The sequence below is a fragment of the Scyliorhinus canicula genome, chromosome 2 (assembly GCF_902713615.1).
Source record: "Scyliorhinus canicula chromosome 2, sScyCan1.1, whole genome shotgun sequence".
Lineage (NCBI taxonomy): Eukaryota > Metazoa > Chordata > Chondrichthyes > Carcharhiniformes > Scyliorhinidae > Scyliorhinus > Scyliorhinus canicula.
The window spans coordinates 118,842,778-118,863,923 of NC_052147.1; the positions used below are offsets into that span (position 1 = coordinate 118,842,778).

Below are 21,146 nucleotides of genomic sequence, written 5' to 3' on the forward strand. Positions count from 1 at the left end.
AACAACAATAATAGGTTGCGAGTAATCCTATTGTGACAAAGTATGCAAGTGAATTCGCTAAACTGGCAAATTATGGGCAAGTTGCAGATAACGATCACCATAGAAGCTGCCAGGTTGTCAAAATACCTACTTGGCTAACAAATATCCTTCAGGTAGAAGATCTGCCATCCTACCTGCCACATCATATCTGCCAGTTGAGCCTCACTCCATAGCCTACTATTTACAGTGAGGCAGGGAGAATGTAGGTAAGGTAGAAATAGATAGAGCCCAGTGGGGTCAAGAATATGTAGGTTTATTTTTCCCCCTGTTTTCTGCCTGGCAATCAGCCCATCGACAGGCTGGTTGGTGGCTACGCAGGAAAATCAATGACAGGAGAGAGATCACAGTTGAAGATACTTGGGGACAGCCACAATTGGGGGAGCTTCCTGGAGTTGTTGAGAGAAGCATGCCTCCTCTGCCTCCTCCTTCTGTCAAAGGCACTTGTGGATTCGGCAGCTCCCATTTCCCTTCTGCTGCAGATTTTCCTGAACCCTGGGAAATCCACGTTACAACTTTAAATTTAAGTTGGGTTTCCAATTACACAGAGGGAGCCTGATTTAAATATGCTAATGCAGAGTCCTGCCTCTCGTCAAGAAATAAAACATACCTGATTTCTGAGCAGAGGCCGGGAACTACAAGTCCCAGCATGCCTCGGGAGTTTATGGGCATGCATGAAGAGCAGGTTGCACTTGTTCAGTGAACTGAGATCTACTGGCTGGGGACTGTTGCATTCCGTGTTCTTTGTCTAGCAAGGAATCTATAGAACTGTTGGTATCTTAGCCAAAACCAAGATTTATTAATGTACACGTAGTAAGGTAATGATCATATACAGCGCAAGTTATCATAGAGTTTCTTTAGACTCCCCTGGAACTACCCCTGTGCACGACTGCCCTCATGTATGTCTTACAACGGGGCTAGTTTAGCTCACTGGGCTAAATCGCTGGCTTTTAAAGCAGACCAAGCAGGCCAGCAGCACGGTTCGATTCCCGTACCAGCCTCCCCGAACAGACGCCGGAATATGGCGACTAGGGGCTTTCACAGTAACGTAATTGAAGCCTACTCGTGACAATAAGCGATTTTAATGTATGTCTTACAACTGTCTTGAGATAGTCGGATGTGCGCTGGCTTATATCTGATGCCACCTGCTGGTGAGGGGGGGTAACACTGCTGAATACATGGCCAGCTGCTGGTGGAAGGTCACACTGCTGAATACATGGCCACCTGCTGGTGGAAGCTCACACTGCTAAATACATGGCCACCTGCTGGTGGGAGGTCACACTGCTAAATACATGGCCACCTGCTGATGGGAGGTCACACTGTTGAGTACATGTAATATTATGTCCAGGCATATCATCACAGGGAGAAGTCCCCAGGGCACCAGCATTGTAAAAAACAGCACGGAAACCTGATTATGAGATCCATGAGTGGGGAACTGTAATGATAGGAGCCCTGGAACAGGGGTCAGGGAGAGGTCTCAGAGAGAGAGAGGGAAAGGAGGGAGGAGCAGGAAAGAAGCCACAGAAGGAGACTACCAGGTGGAGACCATCGGTAGGAACCATCTAACATTTAAAATGTCAAGATTTGCTTGAAATTTAAAAAAATATTTAATATTTTAAAGTTTATGATATTTTAACTTTTACCTTAATCCCAGGTGTACATCCCAATCTTTATTTTGCTTTTTGTAAAATGATTTCAAAGTGACTTATAATCCTGTTTTTCTTGCAATTTCCTGGTTTGCTGTTGGTGAGAATTCTTCAATATAATTGGCCGATCAGCCTGTCTGACGACTTCACTCATACTGGATACCAGTCGGCACCAGATTCAAAGTCACATAAAAGTAGAGGATATTGATGATGAGGAGCCCATGAGATCTTTGTGGACAGTTTACTTCAAGTTCAGGGGCGAGTGCCATCCCTTTTCTGCATACTGCAAAATCTGAGCTAATACGCAAATATGAAATTTATTGAAATTCTATCCAAATAGGCAGCCTGTGTACAATTAATTTCAGTCATTAAATCAAGAACAGTAACATGTTACAAAAGATAATTATAACTCACCCATCTTTCTTAACTTCAGTTGGAGGGAGGTCACGGCACGGATCTTCCGAGATTTGGATCGCATCTTTCATTGCTGCTAACAAGCCGTGTCCTCCTTCACCCCTCAGACCAGGTCCAAAGCACTCTGGACGACGAATCAACAACTTCACAACAACACTCGCATTTTCTTCAACACTTTCACCTTGAAGAACAGCAGGATTCATAATTACATAACGAATTGAATCAAATGGAAATTCTTGGTCTACTTAAGTAAAAAGGAGGTGCATCCATTTCAGACTGACAACAATGCTTGTCTGATTATCTCACCAAAGAATCAATTGGAACTTAACTTGTAACGGTTGTTGGGCACTGAGTTAACTTGAACAGTTGCAGCCAGAATGCAACACTTTGGATACTATCAGAAGTTAACTCTTTAACTCTTTCAATGGTTATCTGGGCTGGAATGCCCTAATAAAATATTTGGGCTTTTAGAGAATCCCTATGTCTTAAGTTAGGCATCTTAAACCGACTTTTAACCATCGACAGGCTTCTTCTGCCCCCTGTTTTGGCTTCTCTGAGCAGGGGTAGTCCTGGAAAACAAGTGTGGGATTATGCTGAGTGTTCAATGCGATGCAGCAGCTTTGTGTTATCTACTGAATAACATAATTGCAGCATTCAACCAGTGCTAACTGCATTGTTGACTGGCTGCATGTCTTAGCCTAGGGTCCGAAATCAGGAGAATTGAGCACCGGTTAAAGTTAGCCTGCAATGGGCAGCACGGTGGTGAGCACTGCTGTCTCATGGCGCCGACGACCCGGGTTCGATCCCGGCCCCAGGTCACTGTCTGTGTGGAATTTGCTCATTTCACCCCCACAAGCCAAAGATGTGCAGGGTAGGTGGATTGGCTACACTACATTGCCCCTTAATTGGAATTTTGTTTTAAAAAGTTAGCCTGCATTATTGAAGCCACCCTACAATCCATATAGGGAAAATGCATTGTGATTACAGCATCTACTGGAAGTCATTCTACAATTGATTCTAACCACAGAAAGACTGTTAAATGGGAAAACAGGGGAGAGGGGAGGCTGCCTATTGCCGTACTGAAGGCACTGGTGGAGGAGGTGCAGAGGAGGACCGAGGTCCTATTTTCACAGAGAGCTGAGGTCCTCAAGGCACATACTCAGAAAGCAACAGGAGCAAATGGCCATTGAGGTCAATGACACGAGTCAAGCCCATAAGATCTGATGTGGTGCTGGAAGATGTTCAATGATTCCACGAGTACTCAATGTCAGTGAGTGCATTTTCAAATGCCATTTCTGTCAAATGAATCATTAGCCTCAGCGACTGCTCAATTCACCCCACTTTCATCACTCACCTATCAACAATCTCTTTCAATCAGGACACATGTCAACATTCACAGCTTCACCTCACCCTCACATATTCAGCACTGCTGCAAACCTCACACCCACATCTCATATATGCTGCCAGCTATTTAACCATGACAGCCTCCTCAGCTAACCAAATTGCACAACACCCACTGACACACTTCCCGCTCCTTTGGTGGATAATGTGCCACAGTACCAGAGGCAGTAGGAGGTAATTGGACAGACTGGCTTGGATATCCTGACTCAAATAGAGGCGATGGTGCTGTCTGCTATTGGGATGTTTAGGTCATGACGCAGTGGAAAAGCTGAAACGATCAAAGACAATGGTATCCTCCCCCATAACCCTCTCCTTCCCAAATCCTTTTGTCCCCTCACCTCACACTTGATTTCACAGCTCAGATACTTCAGGGGACAGAATTCAGGCAGGATCTGTGTGTGGTGAGACACCGCGTGGGCACAAGACAAGTGCTGGGGCTTGTCGGAGACTGTGGTCTGCAGCACGGCACTCTGATGAGCAGCGATGAGGCAGTGCACAGAAATAAACTGGTGAAGCCTCACAAGAGTGTTCACAGTCAGCGTTAATGAGCAATGAGGAGTCTGACATGAAACTTGCACAGGAGCTTTAGGCAGAGCTTGGAGCATGTCCTTGCCAGCATAAAAGTAGCGGGCTCTCCGAGCTGCAGCCATTTCGGCAGCAGCTGCGGGAGGCGACACATCTCTGCGTAATAAAGCCTCGATTACTCTCTACTCTCGTCTCGTCATAATTGATAGTGCATCAATTTATTAAGCAGAGATTTTAAAACGATGGATCTCCGCATCAAGCCTGATCGCCTGCAGCTGCACCCTCAAGCAGACAATGCCAAGTCAGCCTTCGCACATTGGCTAGCCTGCTTCGAGGCATACATAGGATCTGCGACTGAACCACCCTCAGAGGCACAGAAGCTCCAGATCCTCTACATGCGCCTGAGCTCAGACATCTTCTCCCTTGATGCACGATCAATAACTCTCGAAGCAAGATTGGAGTACAATTGAAGGCTTTATTGAACTAGATGTTTCCCCCAGCAGCGCAGGTACAGAATGCAGCAGCTAGGGAAACACAGACTCTTATACTACGCCTTACTGTGCGGAACCAGCAGGCAGACTTCACCAATGATCTTACTGTCTCAGGTACCTCCTACACCAATGATCTTACAGCATCAACCTAGGTACCATAATACCACTAATACCGACTACCACACCCCTCATCCGGGACGCGCTGACATATACTGAGGCCATGGCGCAGCTGAAGGAGAACTACACGCAGCGGGCTGTTTAGCACAGGGCTAAATCGCTGGCTTTAAAAGCAGACCAACAGCACGGTTCGATTCCCGTAACAGCCTTCCCAAACAGGCGCCGGAATGTGGCGACTAGGGGCTTTTCACAGTAACTTCATTTGAAGCCTACTTGTGACAATAAGCGATTTTCATTTAATTTCATTTTCAGATCAACAAGATCTACGCCAGGCACCTCCTCTCCACGTGGCATCAACTTCCCGGTGAGTCTGTGGAGGATTTCTGGCGTGCCTTGCAACTCCTAGTGAGAGACTGCGATTGCCAGGCCGTTTCAGCCTCTGAACTTTCAGACTTGCTACTTAGAGACGCGTTCGTTACAGGCATAGAGTCGGCCTACATCCGCCAGCGACACTTAAAAGGGGCTACCCTCGACCTCGCGGCGACCAAGAAACTAGGGCTCTCGCTCACGGTCATCGTGGACCCCGCCAGTGAACGCCCTGCCGTGCATACTGTCAGCGACCGCCCCCAGCCAACCTCAGGCCTGCGGTAAGAAAGGACATTTTGCTGCGGTGTGCCAGGCCCGCTCGGTCGTCGCTGCTGCCCCAGGGCCCCCATGTGCGACCCCCGGGCGACACCACCTTCCTCCCCGCAGACCTCGTGTGGCCCGTGGGCGCCGCCATCTTGCTCTCCTCACACGTGCGGCCCGTGGGCGGGCCATCTTGCCCGCCGCAGGACACGTGCGGCCCATGGGCGCCGCCATCTTCACCGCCTTAGGATCCCTGCTCGTCAGACACCTCATTGGGCCGCTCATCGCCTGCAACCACCGCCGACCACCCATGCCTGGCCTTCGTTACGATTGACCAGACACGACCTCGCGACCTTGTCGACGACGGTGAAGATCGACAGGCACAAGGTCTCCTGTCTTCTGGACTCCGGGAGCATTGAGAGCTTCATCCACCCCTATACGTTAAGGCGCTGCTCCCTCACGGTCCACCCCACCAACCAGAGAATCTCCTTGGCCTCCGGATCCCACTCCGTGGTGATCCGGGGGTACTGCACTGCCACCCTCACCATCCAGGGCGTAGAGTTCCGTGGCTTCCGCCTCTACGTCCTCCTCAACCTCTGCGCTGCCTTGCTACTCGGCCTGGACTTCCAGTACAACCTCCAGAGCCTAACCTTGAAATTTGTCCCGGCCCCTACCACCCCTTACTGTATGCGGACGACCCTCACGATCCACCATCTCTGTTTGCGAACCTCACCGCGGATTGCAAACCCATTGCCACCAGGAGCAGACGGTACAGTGCCCAGGACAGGACCTTCATCAGGTCTGAGGTCCAGCGGCTGCTACGGGAAGGTATTATCGAGGCCAGCAACAGTCCTGGAGAGCCCAAGTGGTAGTGGTAAAAACTTGGGAGAAAAACAGGATGGTCGTTGACTACAGTCAGACCATCAATCGGTACACGCAACTCGACACATACCCCCTCCCTCGCATATCTGATATGGTCAATCAGATTGCACAGTACCGGGTCTTCTCGACAGTAGACCTGAAATCTGCCTACCACCAGCTCCCCATTCGCAAGGCGGACCGCCAGTACACTGCATTTGAAGCAGACAGCCGCCTTTACCATTTCCTTAGGGTTCCTCTCGGCGTCATTAACGGGATCTCGGTCTTCCAACGGGAGATGGGCCGAATGGTTGACCAGTACGGACTGCGGGCCACTTTCTCATACCTGGACAATGCCACCATCTGCGGCCATGACCATCAGGACCAGGACACTAACCTTTCCAAATTCCTCCACACCGCCAAACTCCTTAACCTAACCTACAACAAAGAGAAGTGCGTGTTCAGCACGGACCGATTAGCCATCCTCGGCTATGTGGTCCAGAACGGAGTTCTAGGACTCGACCCCGATCATATGCGCCCCCTCATGGAACTCCCCCTCCCTCACTGCCCCAAGACCCTCAAACGATGCCTGGGGTTCTTTTTGTACTACGCCCAGTGGGTCCCAAACTAAGTGGACAAGGCCCACCCACTCATTCAACCCACCGCTTTCCCACTGATGGCCGAGACTCACCGTATCAAGGCCAACATCGCCATGGCCGTGTTGCACGCGGTCGATGAGACGTTACCATTCCAAGTCGGTAACATCAGATGCATCAGACGCCCGTGGCATTCTTTTACCGCACCCTCCATGCCTCCGAAATTCGGCATTCCTCTGTCGAAAAGGAGGCCCAAGCCATTGTAGAAGCTGTGCGACTTTGGAGGCATTATCTGGCCGGCAGGAGATTCACTCTCCTCACTGACCGAAGGTCGGTTGCCTTCATATTTAACAACACACAGCGGGTTAAGATCAAAAACAATAAAATCTTGAGGTGGAGGATCAAGCGTTCCATCTACAATTACGAGATTTTGTATCGCCCCGGTAAGCTCAACGAACCCCCCAATGCCCTATCCCGATGTACATGCGCCAGCGCACAAGTGGATCGACTCCGCACTCTGCACGACGATCGCTTGTCACCCAGGGGTCACCTGCTTTTATCACTTCATAAAGGCCTGCAATCTGCCCTACTCCATCGATGAAGTCAGGGATATCACCAGAGACTGCCAGGTCTGCGCGAGTGTAAACCGCACTTCTACCGGCCAGACCATGCGTGCCTGGTGAAGGCATCCCGCCCCTTTGAACGCTTCAGCGTGGACTTCAAAGGGCCCCTCCCCTCCACCGACAGCAACATGTACTTCCTCAATGTGATCGACGAGTACTCGAGATTCCCCTTCACCATCCCGTGCCCCGACAGGACGTCTGCCACCATCATCCAAGCCCTTAACACCATCTTCGCTCTGTTCGGTTTCCCCGACAACGTCCACAGTGACTGGGGATCCTCATTTATGAGCGACGAGCTGCGCCAGTACCTGCTCAGTAGTGGCATTGCCTCGAGCAGGACGAAGAGCTACAACCCCCGGGGAAACTGGCAGGTGGAGCGGGAGAATGGGACGGTCTGGAAGGCCGTCCAGCTGGCCCGACAGTCCAGAAATCTTCCAGCCTCCCGCTGGTAGGAGGTCCTTTCTGACGCCCTTCACTCCATTCGGTTGCTCCTGTGCACTGCGACTAACGAAACTCCCAATGAACATCTCTTTGCCTTCCCTAGGACGTCCACGTCCGGGGTTTCGCTCCCAACATGGTTGGCAGCTTTTGGACCCGTTCTCCTCCGTAGACACGCTCGATTCCACAAGGCCTACCCCGACGGCTGGCAAGACACAGTCTCCTTTCGGGACCTGGCACCAGCTGGGTTCCTACACATCCCCCCCCCACCCCCCCCCCCCCCCCCCCCCCACCCCCCCCCCCCACCCTGCCCCAGAACCACCCTCCCTTCCCCCGGCGCACCCCGCCACAACCCCCGCTCCAGGACGATCCACTCTCCCCTTGGTCCCACCCATGGATGAAGATGAGGTCAACACGATCCCGGAGTCACCGACGACCGAACCAACACCAGCATCAACACCACACCGTCTAAATTTGTAGACTCTTTCTGAATTTGTTTAACAACCTGTATGTAAATAGTTTCCACCACCCCCGCTGGACTCATTTTTTAAACAGGGGGTGAATGTGGCAGTCACCACTGTTGTATTATATACTGCATACGAGGGTATTACGGTAAGGCCCCTGTACTTTAATCCACACAGTCACTCAAGGCCAGAATTGAACTTGGGTCCCTGGCACTGTGCGGCAGCAGTGCCAACCACTGTGCCACGTGATGTCTTATAACATAAAATGATTTTCTTACTAATTATGGTTTGAAATGTTTACTTGTGCTGGCTTTTATTTTTGTATTGTGATCAAAGAGGTCCAGTGATGATCTGTGGCAGAGGAAAGGTGACGTGTGAGACTAACAGGAAGAGGGAATTGGGGTTGCAATTATTGGTATGACACATGGATGACACAGACAGCCCAAGTTCCACTCTTCCTTCTTCGTCTCCTCTTTCTCCTCATGGTCTTACTCCTGAGCTGCTCGTTGCATCATTATCGGCAGTGACTGTGGCCTCATGATGCCGAGGTTGTGCACCATACATGGACCAGCACGCATCTTGACACCCACTCTGTCAACTGCTGCAGAAATCCTCCAGGGCAATCCAGGCAACAGAAGTGCTGTTTCAGCACACAAATCGTCCCACTATCAAATTTCGAGTGGCAACCTGGATTTAATTATATGCATACTATGCATGTTTGCGTGGGTTGTGCACTGAGGTCATCAACCATGTTGTTCATGGGTAGCCTTTGCCAAATAGCAGCTGCACTTCTATTTATGACGGTGACCCAATGCAGATGGCACACTGGACTGTGGCAGAATGATAGCATTATGAATGCTATGACAGTTACCAGGCACTGATCTGTATGATTCTCTTGAGAATGGTCACACGCTGGCTATATGTTCAGGAAATTGAATCATTTTCAATTTCCTGTATAAGGCATAGTAAATATCTGGCATTCACAAACTGATATACGTGCAATCAACGTTACCTTGGTGAAGCCTGCAATTCTCACAAAGCCATGTGTTCACTCTACCTTCTGCTCTCTGCCAAAAGAGAATTGAAATGTAGCCATCTACCTTTGAATAGAGAGTGTCACTGACCTCCCTTTCACAACAAAGGGCAGTAAGCATTTCCAGCTCTAGCCTGGAAGATGTCCAACGCATAAAGTTTCACCAGCATAATCATCTTTACAGCCACTGGCAATGTGGTCCTCCTCACGCTCTGAGGTTCGAATTGTAGTCACCACAGGTGATATATTTCAGTGAGGGGATCCTTCTAAAAGTGCAGACATCACACACTGCTCCCCAGTGTGGTTCAGGTTGGAGAATTGCTCCCTGATCACCCTGAGCAGATGTGGCCTCCTGCTAGAAGTCCTTCTCGCCCTCCTCCTCCCTCTTCCAGCAGCACAGCCTCAAATCCTTCAGCCTTTCCTCATATGATCTTCCCTCCATACCAGGCAACATCCTTGTAAATCTCCTCTGTACCCTTTCCAATGCTTCCACATCCTCCCTATAATGTGGCAACCAGAACTGCACACAATACTCCAAATGCGGCCGCACCAGAGTTTTGTACAACTGCAACTTGACCTCATGGGCGGAATTTTCTGCTCCCGGGAAAAATCGGGAGGGCCATCGTGAACTCGGCCGAGTTTCACGACGGCCTCGGAGGCCACTCCTCGCCCCCTATTCTCCCCTCCCGGCAGGGCTAGGAACGGCGCTCCGTAACTCTCGGTAGCCGGGTGGCGCGCTGAGAGTGACGCGACAGCGGCACCTATGTGACGTCAGCCGCGCATGCGCAGGTTGGCCGGCTCCAACCTGCGCATGCGCGGCTGACATCACGACGGCTGACAGCTCGAACCCGCGCATGCGCGGTGGCCATCTTTCCCCTCAGCCGCAAGACGTGGCGGCTTGATCTTGCGGGGCGGCGGAGGGGAAATAGTGCGTCCGATTGAGACGCCGGCCTGACGATCAGTGGGCACCGATCGCGGGCCTGTCCCCTCCCGAGCACAGTCGTGGTGCTCATTCCCCACCAGGCCCCCTACAAGCCCCAAAACGGGCATCTCACGGCAATTTCACGACGGCAGCGACCAGGTGTGGTTGCCGCCGTCGTGAAATGGTCGCGAACGGCAGGCCGCTCAGCCCATCCGGGTCGGAGAATCGCCGGTCGCCGTGTAAAGCGGCGAGCGGCGATTCTTCCGAGCGGGGGCTGGGAGAATCGCGGGGGGCGCCAGGGGGTCGTGAAATTAGTCGGGGGGCCCTCCTGCCATTCTCCCACCTGGCGTGGGGAGCGGAGAATCGCGCCCCATGGCTCTGAAACTCGATTCCTCTATCAATAAAAGCTAACACACTATACGCCTTCTTAACAACCCTCTCAACCTGGGTGGCAACTTTCAGGGATCTATGGACATGGACACCGAGATCTCTCTGCTCATCCACATTACCAAGAATCTTACCATCAGCCCAGAACTCTGTCTTCCTGTTATTCCTTCCAAAATGAATCACCTCACATTTTCCTGCATTAAATTCCATTTGTCACCTGTCAGCCCAGCTCTGCAGCTTATCTATGTCCCTCTGAAACTTGTAACATCCTTCTGCACTGTCCACAACTCCACCGACTTTAGTGTCATCTGCAAATTTACTCACCCATCCTTCTACGCCCTCCTCCAGGTCATTTATAAAAATGACAAACAGCAGCGGCCCCAAAACAGATCCTTGTGGTACACCACTATTAACTGGGCACCAGTCAGAACATTTCCCATCAACCACCACTCTTTGTCTTCTATCAGCTAGCCAATTTCTGATCCAAACTGCTAAATCACCCTGAATCCCATGCCTCTGTATTTTCTGCAATAGCCTACCGTGGGGAACCTTATCAAAGGCTTTACTGAAATCCATATACACCACATCAACTGCTTTACCCTCATCCACCTGTTTGGTCACCTTCTCAAAGAACTCAATAAGGTTTGTGAGGCACGACCTACCCTTCACAAAGCCATGTTGACTATCTCTAATCAAATTATTCCTTTCCAGATGATTATACATCCTATCTCTTATAAACCTTTCCAAGACTTTTCCCACAACAGAAGTAAGGCTCACTGGTCTATAGTTACCAGGGTTATCTATACTCCCCTTCTTGAACAAGGGGACAACATTTTCTATCCTCTAGTCTTCTGGCACTATTCCTGTAGACAAAGATGACTTAAAAATCCAAGCCAAAGGCTCAGCAATCTCCTCTCTAGCTTCCCAGAGAATCCTAGGATAAATCCCATCCGGCCCAAGGGACTTATCTATTTTCACACTTTCCAGAATCGCTAATACCGCCTCCTTATGAACCTCAAGCCCTTCTAGTCTAGTAGCCTGTATCTCAGTATTCTCCTTGACAACTTTGTCTTTTCCCTGTGTGAATACAGACGAAAAATACTCATTTAGCACCTCTCCTATCTCCTCGGACTCCACGCACAACTTCCCACTACTGTCCTTGACTGGCCCTACTCTTACCTTCATCATTCTTTTATTCCTGACATATCTATAGAAAGCTTTAGGGTTATCCTTGATCCTACCTGCCAAAGACTTCTCATGTCCTCGCTTGGCTCTTCTTAGCTCTCTCTTTAGAGCCTTCCTAGCTAACTCTCAAGTACCCTAACTGAACCATCACGTCTCATCTTTACATAAGCCTCCTTCTTCCTCTTGACAAGTGTTTCAACTGCTTTAAAAACCTATGGTTCCCTCGCTCGACCACTTCCTCCCTGCCTAACAGGTACATACTTATCAAGGACACGCAGTAGCTGTTCCTTGAACATGCTCCACATTTCAATTGTGCCCATCCCCTGCAGTTTTCCTCTCCAGCCGATGCATCCAAAGTCTTGCCTCATCACATCATAATTGCCTTTCCCCCAGCAATAACTCTTGCCCTGTGGTTTATACCTATCCCTTTCCATCGCTAAAGTAAACGTAATCGAATTGTGGTCACTATCACCAAAGTGCTCACCTACCTCCAAATCTAACACCTGTCCTGATTCATTACCCAGTACCAAATCCAATACGGCCTCGCCTCTTGTTGGCCTATCTACATACTGCATCAGGAAACCCTCCTGCACACATTGGACAAAAACGGACCCATCTAAAGTACTCGAACTATAGTGTTTCCAGTCAATATTTGGAAAGTTAAAGTCCCCCATAACAACTACCCTGTTACATTCGCTCCTATCCAGAATCATCTTTGCAATCCTTTCCTCTACATCTCCGGAACTTTTCGGAGGCCTATAGAAAAGCCCTAACAGGGTGACCTCTCCTTTCCTGTTTCTTAACTCAGCCCATACTACCTCAGTATTCGAGTCCTCATCAAATGTCCTCTCAGCCACCGTAATACTGTCCTTGACTAACAATGCCACCCCTTCCCCTCTCTTACCACCTTCCCTGAGCTTACTGAAATATCTAAACCCCGGCACCTGCAACAACCATTCCTCGCCCTGCTCTATCCATGTCTCCGAAATGGCCACAACATCGAAGTCCCAGGTACTAACCCATGCCGCAAGCTCAGCAACCTTATTCCGGATGCTCCTGGCATTGAAGTAGATGCACTTTAAATCACCTTCCTTCCTGCCGGTACACTCCTGCAACTTTGAAACCTTACTCATGACCTCACTACTCTCAGCTTCTTGTGTACTGGAGCTACAATTCAGGTTCCCAATCCCCTGCTGAAGTAGTTGGAGTATTAATCTCCAAAATGGCAGACCTGCTGCAAATCAGCATGGCATGTCGATTGGAATTATGAACTTCCTTTTCTGCATATCTCCAATGGGCATTCACTGCACACTCATTAATACCCTTGTCAATACGGCATCCAGCATGACTCACCTCCAGATGTCAACTTGGGCCCCAAATGGCAGCTGTAGCAGGCACTACTAATCCACATTTTGCATTTTAAGTCCCATAAAGGCCGTTGAAGCCATGATCCAGTCTCTGTGGATTGTCGCACAATGTAACTAGGACTGTCAAGCGTTTGTGTCATTTATTTTGAGAACAGTCGACCCTCCTCGGGTTTTTCCACTACAATTGCCAGTGGTTAGCATAAATGCTTCACAGCTCCAGGGTCCCAGGTTCGATTCCCGGCTGTGTCACTGTCTGTGCGGAGTCTGCACGTCCTCCCCGTGTGTGCGTGGGTTTCCTCCGGGTGCTCCGGTTTCCTCCCACAGTCCAAAGATGTGCGGGTTAGGTGGATTGGCCATGCTAAATTGCCCGTAGTGTCCTAAAAAGTAAGGTTAAGGGGGGGTTGTTGGGTTACGGGTATAGGGTGGATACGTGGGTTTGAGTAGGGTGATCATGGCTCGGCACAACATCGAGGGCCGAAGGGCCTGTTCTGTGCTGTACTGTTCTATGTTCTATGATGTAAAATACCTCTGTTGGCTCCCCCAGGCAGTGCTATTTCAGAATGAAAGCTTCTTGGGTTAATATTAAAGCTATGTTAACTATTTAAAATGGTAATTTTATTTGGTCACAGCGGAGAGGCTATTCCAGGAAGGATTGCAAAAGAATAGGATAGGTGGGAGTAAGAGGGGAGGGCTGTGCCAACTCTAACATTGGGTCCAGTTTTCAGTGGGTTTTTAGTGAGTTAAACTACCCTTCAACCCCACCACAATTGTTTTTTTGAGTGACATACGTTTGTGACATATTTAGTTCCTGATGGAACCATCAATTCACCAGACACGTGTTTCCGATGTGAATCTAGGCTTTAATCGACTTAATTCAGAGCCAGCCTGTTACCTGTCGATGAACTCGTAGTGAACTCAGGCTGACTCTGGACAAGGGTATTTATACAGCTGCACTAGGGGGAGGAGTCATGGGAGGAGCCACGGGTGGAGCCCAGTACAAGTTCCTGAGTGCTCCAAGCGCTACTCCCCCTAGTGGTAGAATAGCGCTACTGCGCTTACAAAGACAGTGTGAATTAACATATATACATCGATATTACATTCACCACATTCACCCCCTGCAAAAAAATCAAGTCCGGCGGGGGTGGTGGTCCAGTCTATAAAGTCAGTCTGTCCGGTGGTCGAATTGTCCGCTGAGATCTGCGGAGCACCGGGGTTGCAGCCTCTTGCGGTGGCTGGATGGGTGTAGTGTGCTGGGGTACGATGGCGGACTCCAGGGATGGTTGTATCCGAGCTTTATACTCTCCTGGTACGACCGGGGACTGGGGGCGCTGGGGGCTGGCCGGCGTGGAACTGGTGGAGCGAGCCCGTGGGCTCGGGAGAGCAAGGGGGCGGCAGCATGGGGTGTAGAGTGAGAGGTCCTTCTGTGGAGGTAGAGGGGGTGCTGGATCCCTGAGGGATACTGTGTCCTGACGGCCGTCAGGGAACTCAACACTTGCGTACTGAGGATTGGAGTGGAGCAGGCGCACCTTCTCAACAAGGGGGTCAGTTTTGTGCGCCCTGACGTGTTTCCTCAGAAGTACGGGGCCTGGCGTCCTCAGCCATGCCGGAAGTGAGACCCTCGTGGTAGTGCCCCTGGAAAAAATGAAGAGACTCTCGTGAGGGGTCTGGTTGGTCGCCGTGCACAGAAGGGACCTAATATAGGGTGCTCTCGGGGGTCTGGGTCGGAGGGGGGAAGATATCAGACATCTACAAGATAATGCAGGAGGCGGAAGCAGCATCAGGGGAGGAGCTGAAAGCCAAGTGGGAAGGGGAGCTGGGAGAGCAGATAGAAGACGGGACGTGGGCGGATGCACTGGAGAAGGTCAACTCTTCCTCCTCGTGTGCGAGACTGAGCCTCATTCAATTTAAGGTGCTGCATAGAGCTCACATGACGGGGACAAGGATGAGCCGGTTCTTTGGGGGTGAGGACAGGTGTGTCAGATGTCTGGGAAGCCCAGCGAACCATGTGCATATGTTCTGGGCATGTCCGGTGCTGGAAGGGTTCTGGAAGGGGGTGGCAAGGACGGTGTCGAAGGTGGTGGGGTCCAGGGTCAAACCAGGATGGGGGCTTGCGATCTTTGGGGTCGGGGTAGAACCGGGGGTACAGGAGGCTAGGGAGGCCGGAATACTGGCCTTTGCGTCCCTAGTGGCTCGACGAAGGATATTAATTCAATGGAAGGACGCGAGGCCTCCAAGCGTTGAAACTTGGATTAACGATATGGCTAGCTATATTCAGCTAGAAAGGATCAAATTTGCCCTGAGAGGGTCGGTACAGGGATTCGCCAGGCGGTGGCAACCTTTCCTTGACTTTTTAGATCAGAGATAGACGTTCGGGGTCGTGGCAGCAGCAACCCGGGGGGGGGGGGGGGGGAGGAGGTGGGGGAGGGAGGGGGGGGGGAGGGGGGGGGGAGGGGGGGGGGGGAGGGGGGGGGGGGCAGCAAGGGTCGTGGGGGGACATGCACGACTGTAACGCGGGCAAGTCTGCTCGCTGCTCATGTCTGAAACTGTAGGCTGCCTTGTTTGTTAAGGTTGCCTGGGGGGGGGGGGGGGGGGGGGGGGGGGGGGGGGGGGGGGGGGAGAGGACTGGTGCGCGCGAGAGGGTGGGCGTGGGAGGGACATTTGCCTAGAGGGATTGTGTTGTAAATAATTTAAAAATTAGTAGGGGTAAATGTTTGTATGGAAAAACTCTTTCAATAAAAATTATTTTAAAAAATAAAAAAGGGACCTAATAGCGTGGAGCGCGTCTGGGAGGACTTCCTGCCACTGGGAGACTTGGAGCTTTCTAGACCGGAGGGTCAGTAGGACGGTCTTCCAGACAGTCGCGTTCTCCCTTTCCACCTGCCCGTTCACCCTGGGGTTGTAGCTGGTAGTCCTGCTCGAGGCAATGCCCTTGTCGCTGTGTACGTAGCTGGGGAAGCCAAACAGGGTGAAGATGCTATGCAGGGCCCTAATGACTGTGTGGGAGGTCATGTCGGGGCACGGGATAGCGAATGGGAAACGGGAAAACTCGTCTACGACGTTTAAGAAGTAAAAGTTCTTGTTAGTTGAGGGGAGTGGCCCTTTTAAATCAATCGCGAGGCGTTCAAAGGGCCTAGAAGCCTTGACCAGGTGGGCCCTGTCTGATCTATAGAAGTGCGGTTTGCACTCCGCACAGATCGGGCAGTCCCTGGTGACCGCTTTTACCTCCTCGTTGGAGAAAGGCAGGTTTCGGGCCCTGATGTAGTGGGCAAGCTGGGTGACCCCCGGGTGGCAGAGGTCATTGTGGATGACTTTTAATCGGTCGATCAGCGCGCTGGCGCATGTCCTGCGGGATAGGGCATCCGGAGGCTAGTTGAGCTTCCCGGGTCGATATTTGATATCGTAATTGTAGGTGGAGAGTTCGATCCTCCACCTCAGAATTTCTGTGCCGTCTGGAGAAAACGGTGGAGGTTGGCGTCGTGGTCCTGCTGGTCATAGCCGCAGATGGTGACATTGTCCAAGTACGGAAACGTGGCCTGCAGCCCGTACTGGTCCACCATTCAGTCCATTGCTCGTTGGAACACTGAGACCCCATTAGTGACGCCGAAAGGGACCCGGAGGAAATGGAAGAGGCGGCCATCGGCCTCGAATGCCGTGTAGTGGCGGTCCTCCGGGAGGATTGGGAGCTGGTGGTATGCAGACTTCAGATCCACCGTGGAAAAGAGCCGGTATTGGACGATCTGGTTTACCATGTCTGCAATCCTGGGGAGGGGATACGCGTCGAGGAGCGTAAATCTGTTTATAGTCTGACTGTAGTCGACCACCATATGGAATTTTCCCCCGGTCTTAACGACCACCACCTGAACTCTCCAGGGACTATTGCTGGCCTCTATAACCCCCTCACTGAGTAGCCTTCGGACCTCTGCTCTGACAAATACCCTATCCTGCAGGCTATACTGCCTGCTACAAGTGGCTACGGGTTTACAGTCCTTAGTGAGATTGGCAAAGAGAGGAGGGGGGGGGGAATTCGCAGCGTAGCGAGGCTGCAGATCGTGAGTGGGGGCAGGGGCCCTCCGAAGCTGAGGGTGAGGCTCTTGAGGTTGCATTGGAAGTCTAGGCCTAATAAGAGTGGCGCGCAGAGTTCGGGCAAAACGTAGAGTTTGAATTTCGAGTAACTAGCGCCTCGGATTGTGAGTGTCGCAACGGTGCGCCCCTGGATCTGGACCGAGTGGGAGCCTGAAGCGAGCGCGATAGTTTGCTGCGCGGGGAAAATGGGGAGTGAACAGCGTCTTACCAGGTCTGGATGTATGAAGCGCTCCGTGCTCCCGGAGTTGAAGAGGCATGGCGTTTTGTACCCGTTGATATGGACCTCTGCCATCGAGTTTCGTAGATTCTTTGGTCGTGATTGGTCCAGGGTGACCGCGCTGAGTTGCGGGTAGTCGGTGGCTCGATCAGCTGTGCTGGAGTGGCCCCGTGATGACTGCCCTCTGAGTTCATAGTCTAATTCGAATTCCTCCGCTGAGTTGTCCGAGTGCGGAGATGCCGATCGGGCCTGTGGATCACACATGGCGGGCGGCGAGGAAGGTGGCATCCAAGATGGCGGCCCCCATGAGTCGCACGTGGCGGGCGGAGAGGAAGATGGCGTCCAAGATGGCGGCCCTCATGAGTTGCATGTGGCCGGCCGCGTTGTGGATGTTTTCCAAGATGGCCGCCCCATGGATTGCACGTGGCTGGAGGGGGCGGAGTCGGGGCATAGGCCGTAGCGTTTCGAACCCCGTGGGGCTGCGAGTGAGGGGAGCGATTACTGCGAGTCACTGGGGAGTTGGGAGCTGGGGTCCTTTTTGCGAGGCACACTCTTGCGTAATGCCCTTTTTGCCCGCAGCTGCTGCAGGTCGCGTTGCGGGCCGCGCAGTGCTGCTGCGGGTGCTGATTCTGGCCGCTGAAATGGCAGGCTGGAGCAGCATAGTGGCTGGCTGGAGCAGCATAGTGGCTGGCTGGGGCAGCATGGTGGCTGGACGGCCACGTAGCACAGGCCTGGGGGAGTCGCTGGTCGGGGGCCCATAATTGGGTCGCGGGGAACGAGTTAAGGCTGCGGAAGGAGACTTCCATCGTGGTAGCAGCTTCCACAGTCATTTCTAAGTCCTGGGCCCCCTTTTCCAGCAGTCGTTGGCACACATAGTTAGACCTGAGGCCCGCTACAAAAACATCGCGTACCGCCAATTCCCTGTGTTCAGCCGCGGTAACCGCTTGGTAATTACAGTCATTGGACAAATTATTAATTTCTCTTAGGAATTCGGCGAGTGATTCCGTAGGCCGCTGACGGCGAGCCGTGAACACATGGCGAGCGTAAACTTCATTAATGGGCCTTACATACATTTTTCCGAGAACTGCTAGCGCCGCAGTATATGAACTGGCCGAGTTTAGTTGCGTAGAGATTCTGTGGCTCACCCTCGCGTGCAGTCGACTTAGCTTCTGATCCTCTGTAGTTTCGGCTGTGTTCGCTTCGGCCAGGTAAGCCTTGAAGCACCGGATCCAGTGGGAGAAGATTTCTTTAGCCTCTGCATCCTGCGGGTTCAGTTCCAGGCGTCCAGGCTTGAGGGCCGATTCCATAATCGATCATTACTGTTCTTAAGTCGATTAAATTGATGGAACCATCAATTCACCAGACACGTGTTTCCAATGTGAATCTAGGCTTTAATCTACTTACTTCAGAGCCAGCCTGTTACCTGTCGATGAACTCGTAGTGAACTCAGGCTGACTCTGGACAAGGGTATTTATACAGCTGCACTAGGGGGAGGAGTCATGGGCGGAGCCAAGGATGGAGCCCAGTACAAGTTCCTGAGTGCTCCCAGCGCTACTCCCCCTAGTGGTAGGATAGCGCTACTGCGCTTACAAAGACAGTGTGAATTAACATATATACATCTATATTACATTCACCACAGTTCCCAATTGTGGATCAGCCATGAACGCAACTGATAATTCTGTGGCTGAGCACTCTGCTATTTGTTCTCTTTCATTTGTGTGAAATCTGTACAGACAGAGATTGCCAAACAGTAACTTGTAGTAGGCAGCTTGGGAAGGGAAGGAGTATAACACCAACATAAAAAATATAAGTATTCTCACCATGACTTTAAGCCTTATTTGTTCCATCTGCTCAGAGTGTAGATCCTGGTATTATTTATTTTTCAAGTGCTCTTATTTTGTTTACTTGTTAACAGCATAATAGCAATTATTATGTTTTGCAGATTATTGCAAATTTCTATATGTGTCGTTTAAGCCTCCTGATCTATTTAGGAACACACATCACTCCTTGTCCCAACCATCCCTTCAAATTCCAATAAGGTTCCTACCTCTAATCATCGTTGCCCAGTTGTCTAAAACATAGTGGCCCTGAAAAACCACAACCAAAGCAGGGTAGGACTTCCATCCACTGGTCCCAAACAAAATAAACGTTGTATTAATTCATGAGCCATATATTGGGAAGAGGCAAATGCCCATGATGGACCAGCAGAGATGCCATTGGGAAAGAATGAGGAGCTGGGTGTGGGAATTCACAGGTTAGGCAAGCTATTATTGCCCACAAGATGCGTTTTCTCGACCCATTTTCAAGAAATGCCTTATCTGTTAGAAAAATAGCTTTTCAGCTTTGGTTTCCTATTCCAAGTCCTGGTAAAGTACGCAATGGCTGCTGCCTCATTCATTTGTGCAAAATGCAGTGGAAATACTGATGCCAGCGGGAGTTCCACAACGTGCCACAACCCTGCCTCACAGAGCCAGGGACCCGGGTTCAAACCCAGCCTTGGGCGACTGCTTGCGTGGAGTTTGTACGTTCTCCCCATGTCTGCGTGGGTTTCCTCTAGGTGCCCCGGTTTCCTCCCAAAGTCCAAAGATGTGCAGGTTAGGTGGATTTGCCATGATAACAAATTACCCCTTAGTGTCCTAAGATGTTACCGGTGCCACGTGCAAGTGAGGCAAGGAACAGAGAGCGAGTGCAGCTGAACACGTGGCTACAGGGCTGGTGCAGGAGGGAAGGCTTCAGATATGTGGATCATTGGGATACCTCCTGGGAAGGTGCGACCTGTACATGAAGGACGGATTGCATCTAAACTGGAGGGGCACCAATATCCTGGGTGGGAGGTTTGCTAAAGCTCTTCAGGAGGGTTTAAACTAGTTTGGCAGGGGGATAGGAACCAGAGCTTTGGATCAGAGGATAGGGTAGCTGTTGAACAGGGAGAAATAGTATGCAGCGAGTCTGTGAGGAAGGATAGATAGTTGATCTGGCAAAGTTGCACTCAGTGGAATGGGTTAAAGTGTGTCTGTTTCAATGCAAGGAGTATCAGGGATAAGAGAGATGAACTTAGAGCATGGATCAGTACTTGGAACTACGATGTTGTGGCCATTACGGAGACATGGAATTCACAGGGGCAGGAATGGTTGTTAGATGTTCCGGGGTTTAGATGTTTTAAGAAGAATAGGGAGGGAGGTAAAAGAGGAGGAGGAGTAGCACTGTTAATTAGGGAGTGCATCACAGCTGCAAATAGGAGGTAGCTGAGGAGGGATTGTCCACTGAGTCAGTATGGGTGGAAGTCAGAAACAAGAAAGGAGCAGTCACTTTATTGGGAGTTTTCTATAGACCCCCCCCAATAGCAGCAGAGAGATAGAGGAACAGATTGGGTGGCAGATCTTGGAAAGGTGCAGAAGTAAGAGTTGTTGTCATGGGTGACTTCAACTTCCCTAATCTTCCCTAATATTGACTAGAACCTCCTTCTGAAAATGGTTTGGATGGAGCAGATTTTGTCAGGTGTGTACAGGAAGGATTCCTGACTCAATATGTAGATGGGCCAACTAGGGCGGAGGCCATATTGGATTTGGTACTTGGCAACAAACCAGGCCAGATGTCTCGGTGGGAGAGCATTTTGGTGACAGTGACCACAACTCCTTGACCTTTACCATAGTCATGGAGAGGGATTGGAACAGACAGTATGGGAAAGTATTTAATTGGGGGAGATGAAATTATAT

General features: G+C 50.9%; 1 protein-coding gene across 1 annotated transcript in view; it reads right to left on the reverse strand.

The window, feature by feature from the left end:
* Positions 1 to 21,146, reverse strand: part of ryr3 (ryanodine receptor 3) — a 500,545-nt gene that overhangs the window by 218,154 nt on the left and 261,245 nt on the right. The window contains 1 exon segment of the mRNA XM_038785757.1: positions 2,097 to 2,277. Within this exon segment, the coding sequence (XP_038641685.1) occupies positions 2,097 to 2,277 (181 nt within the window).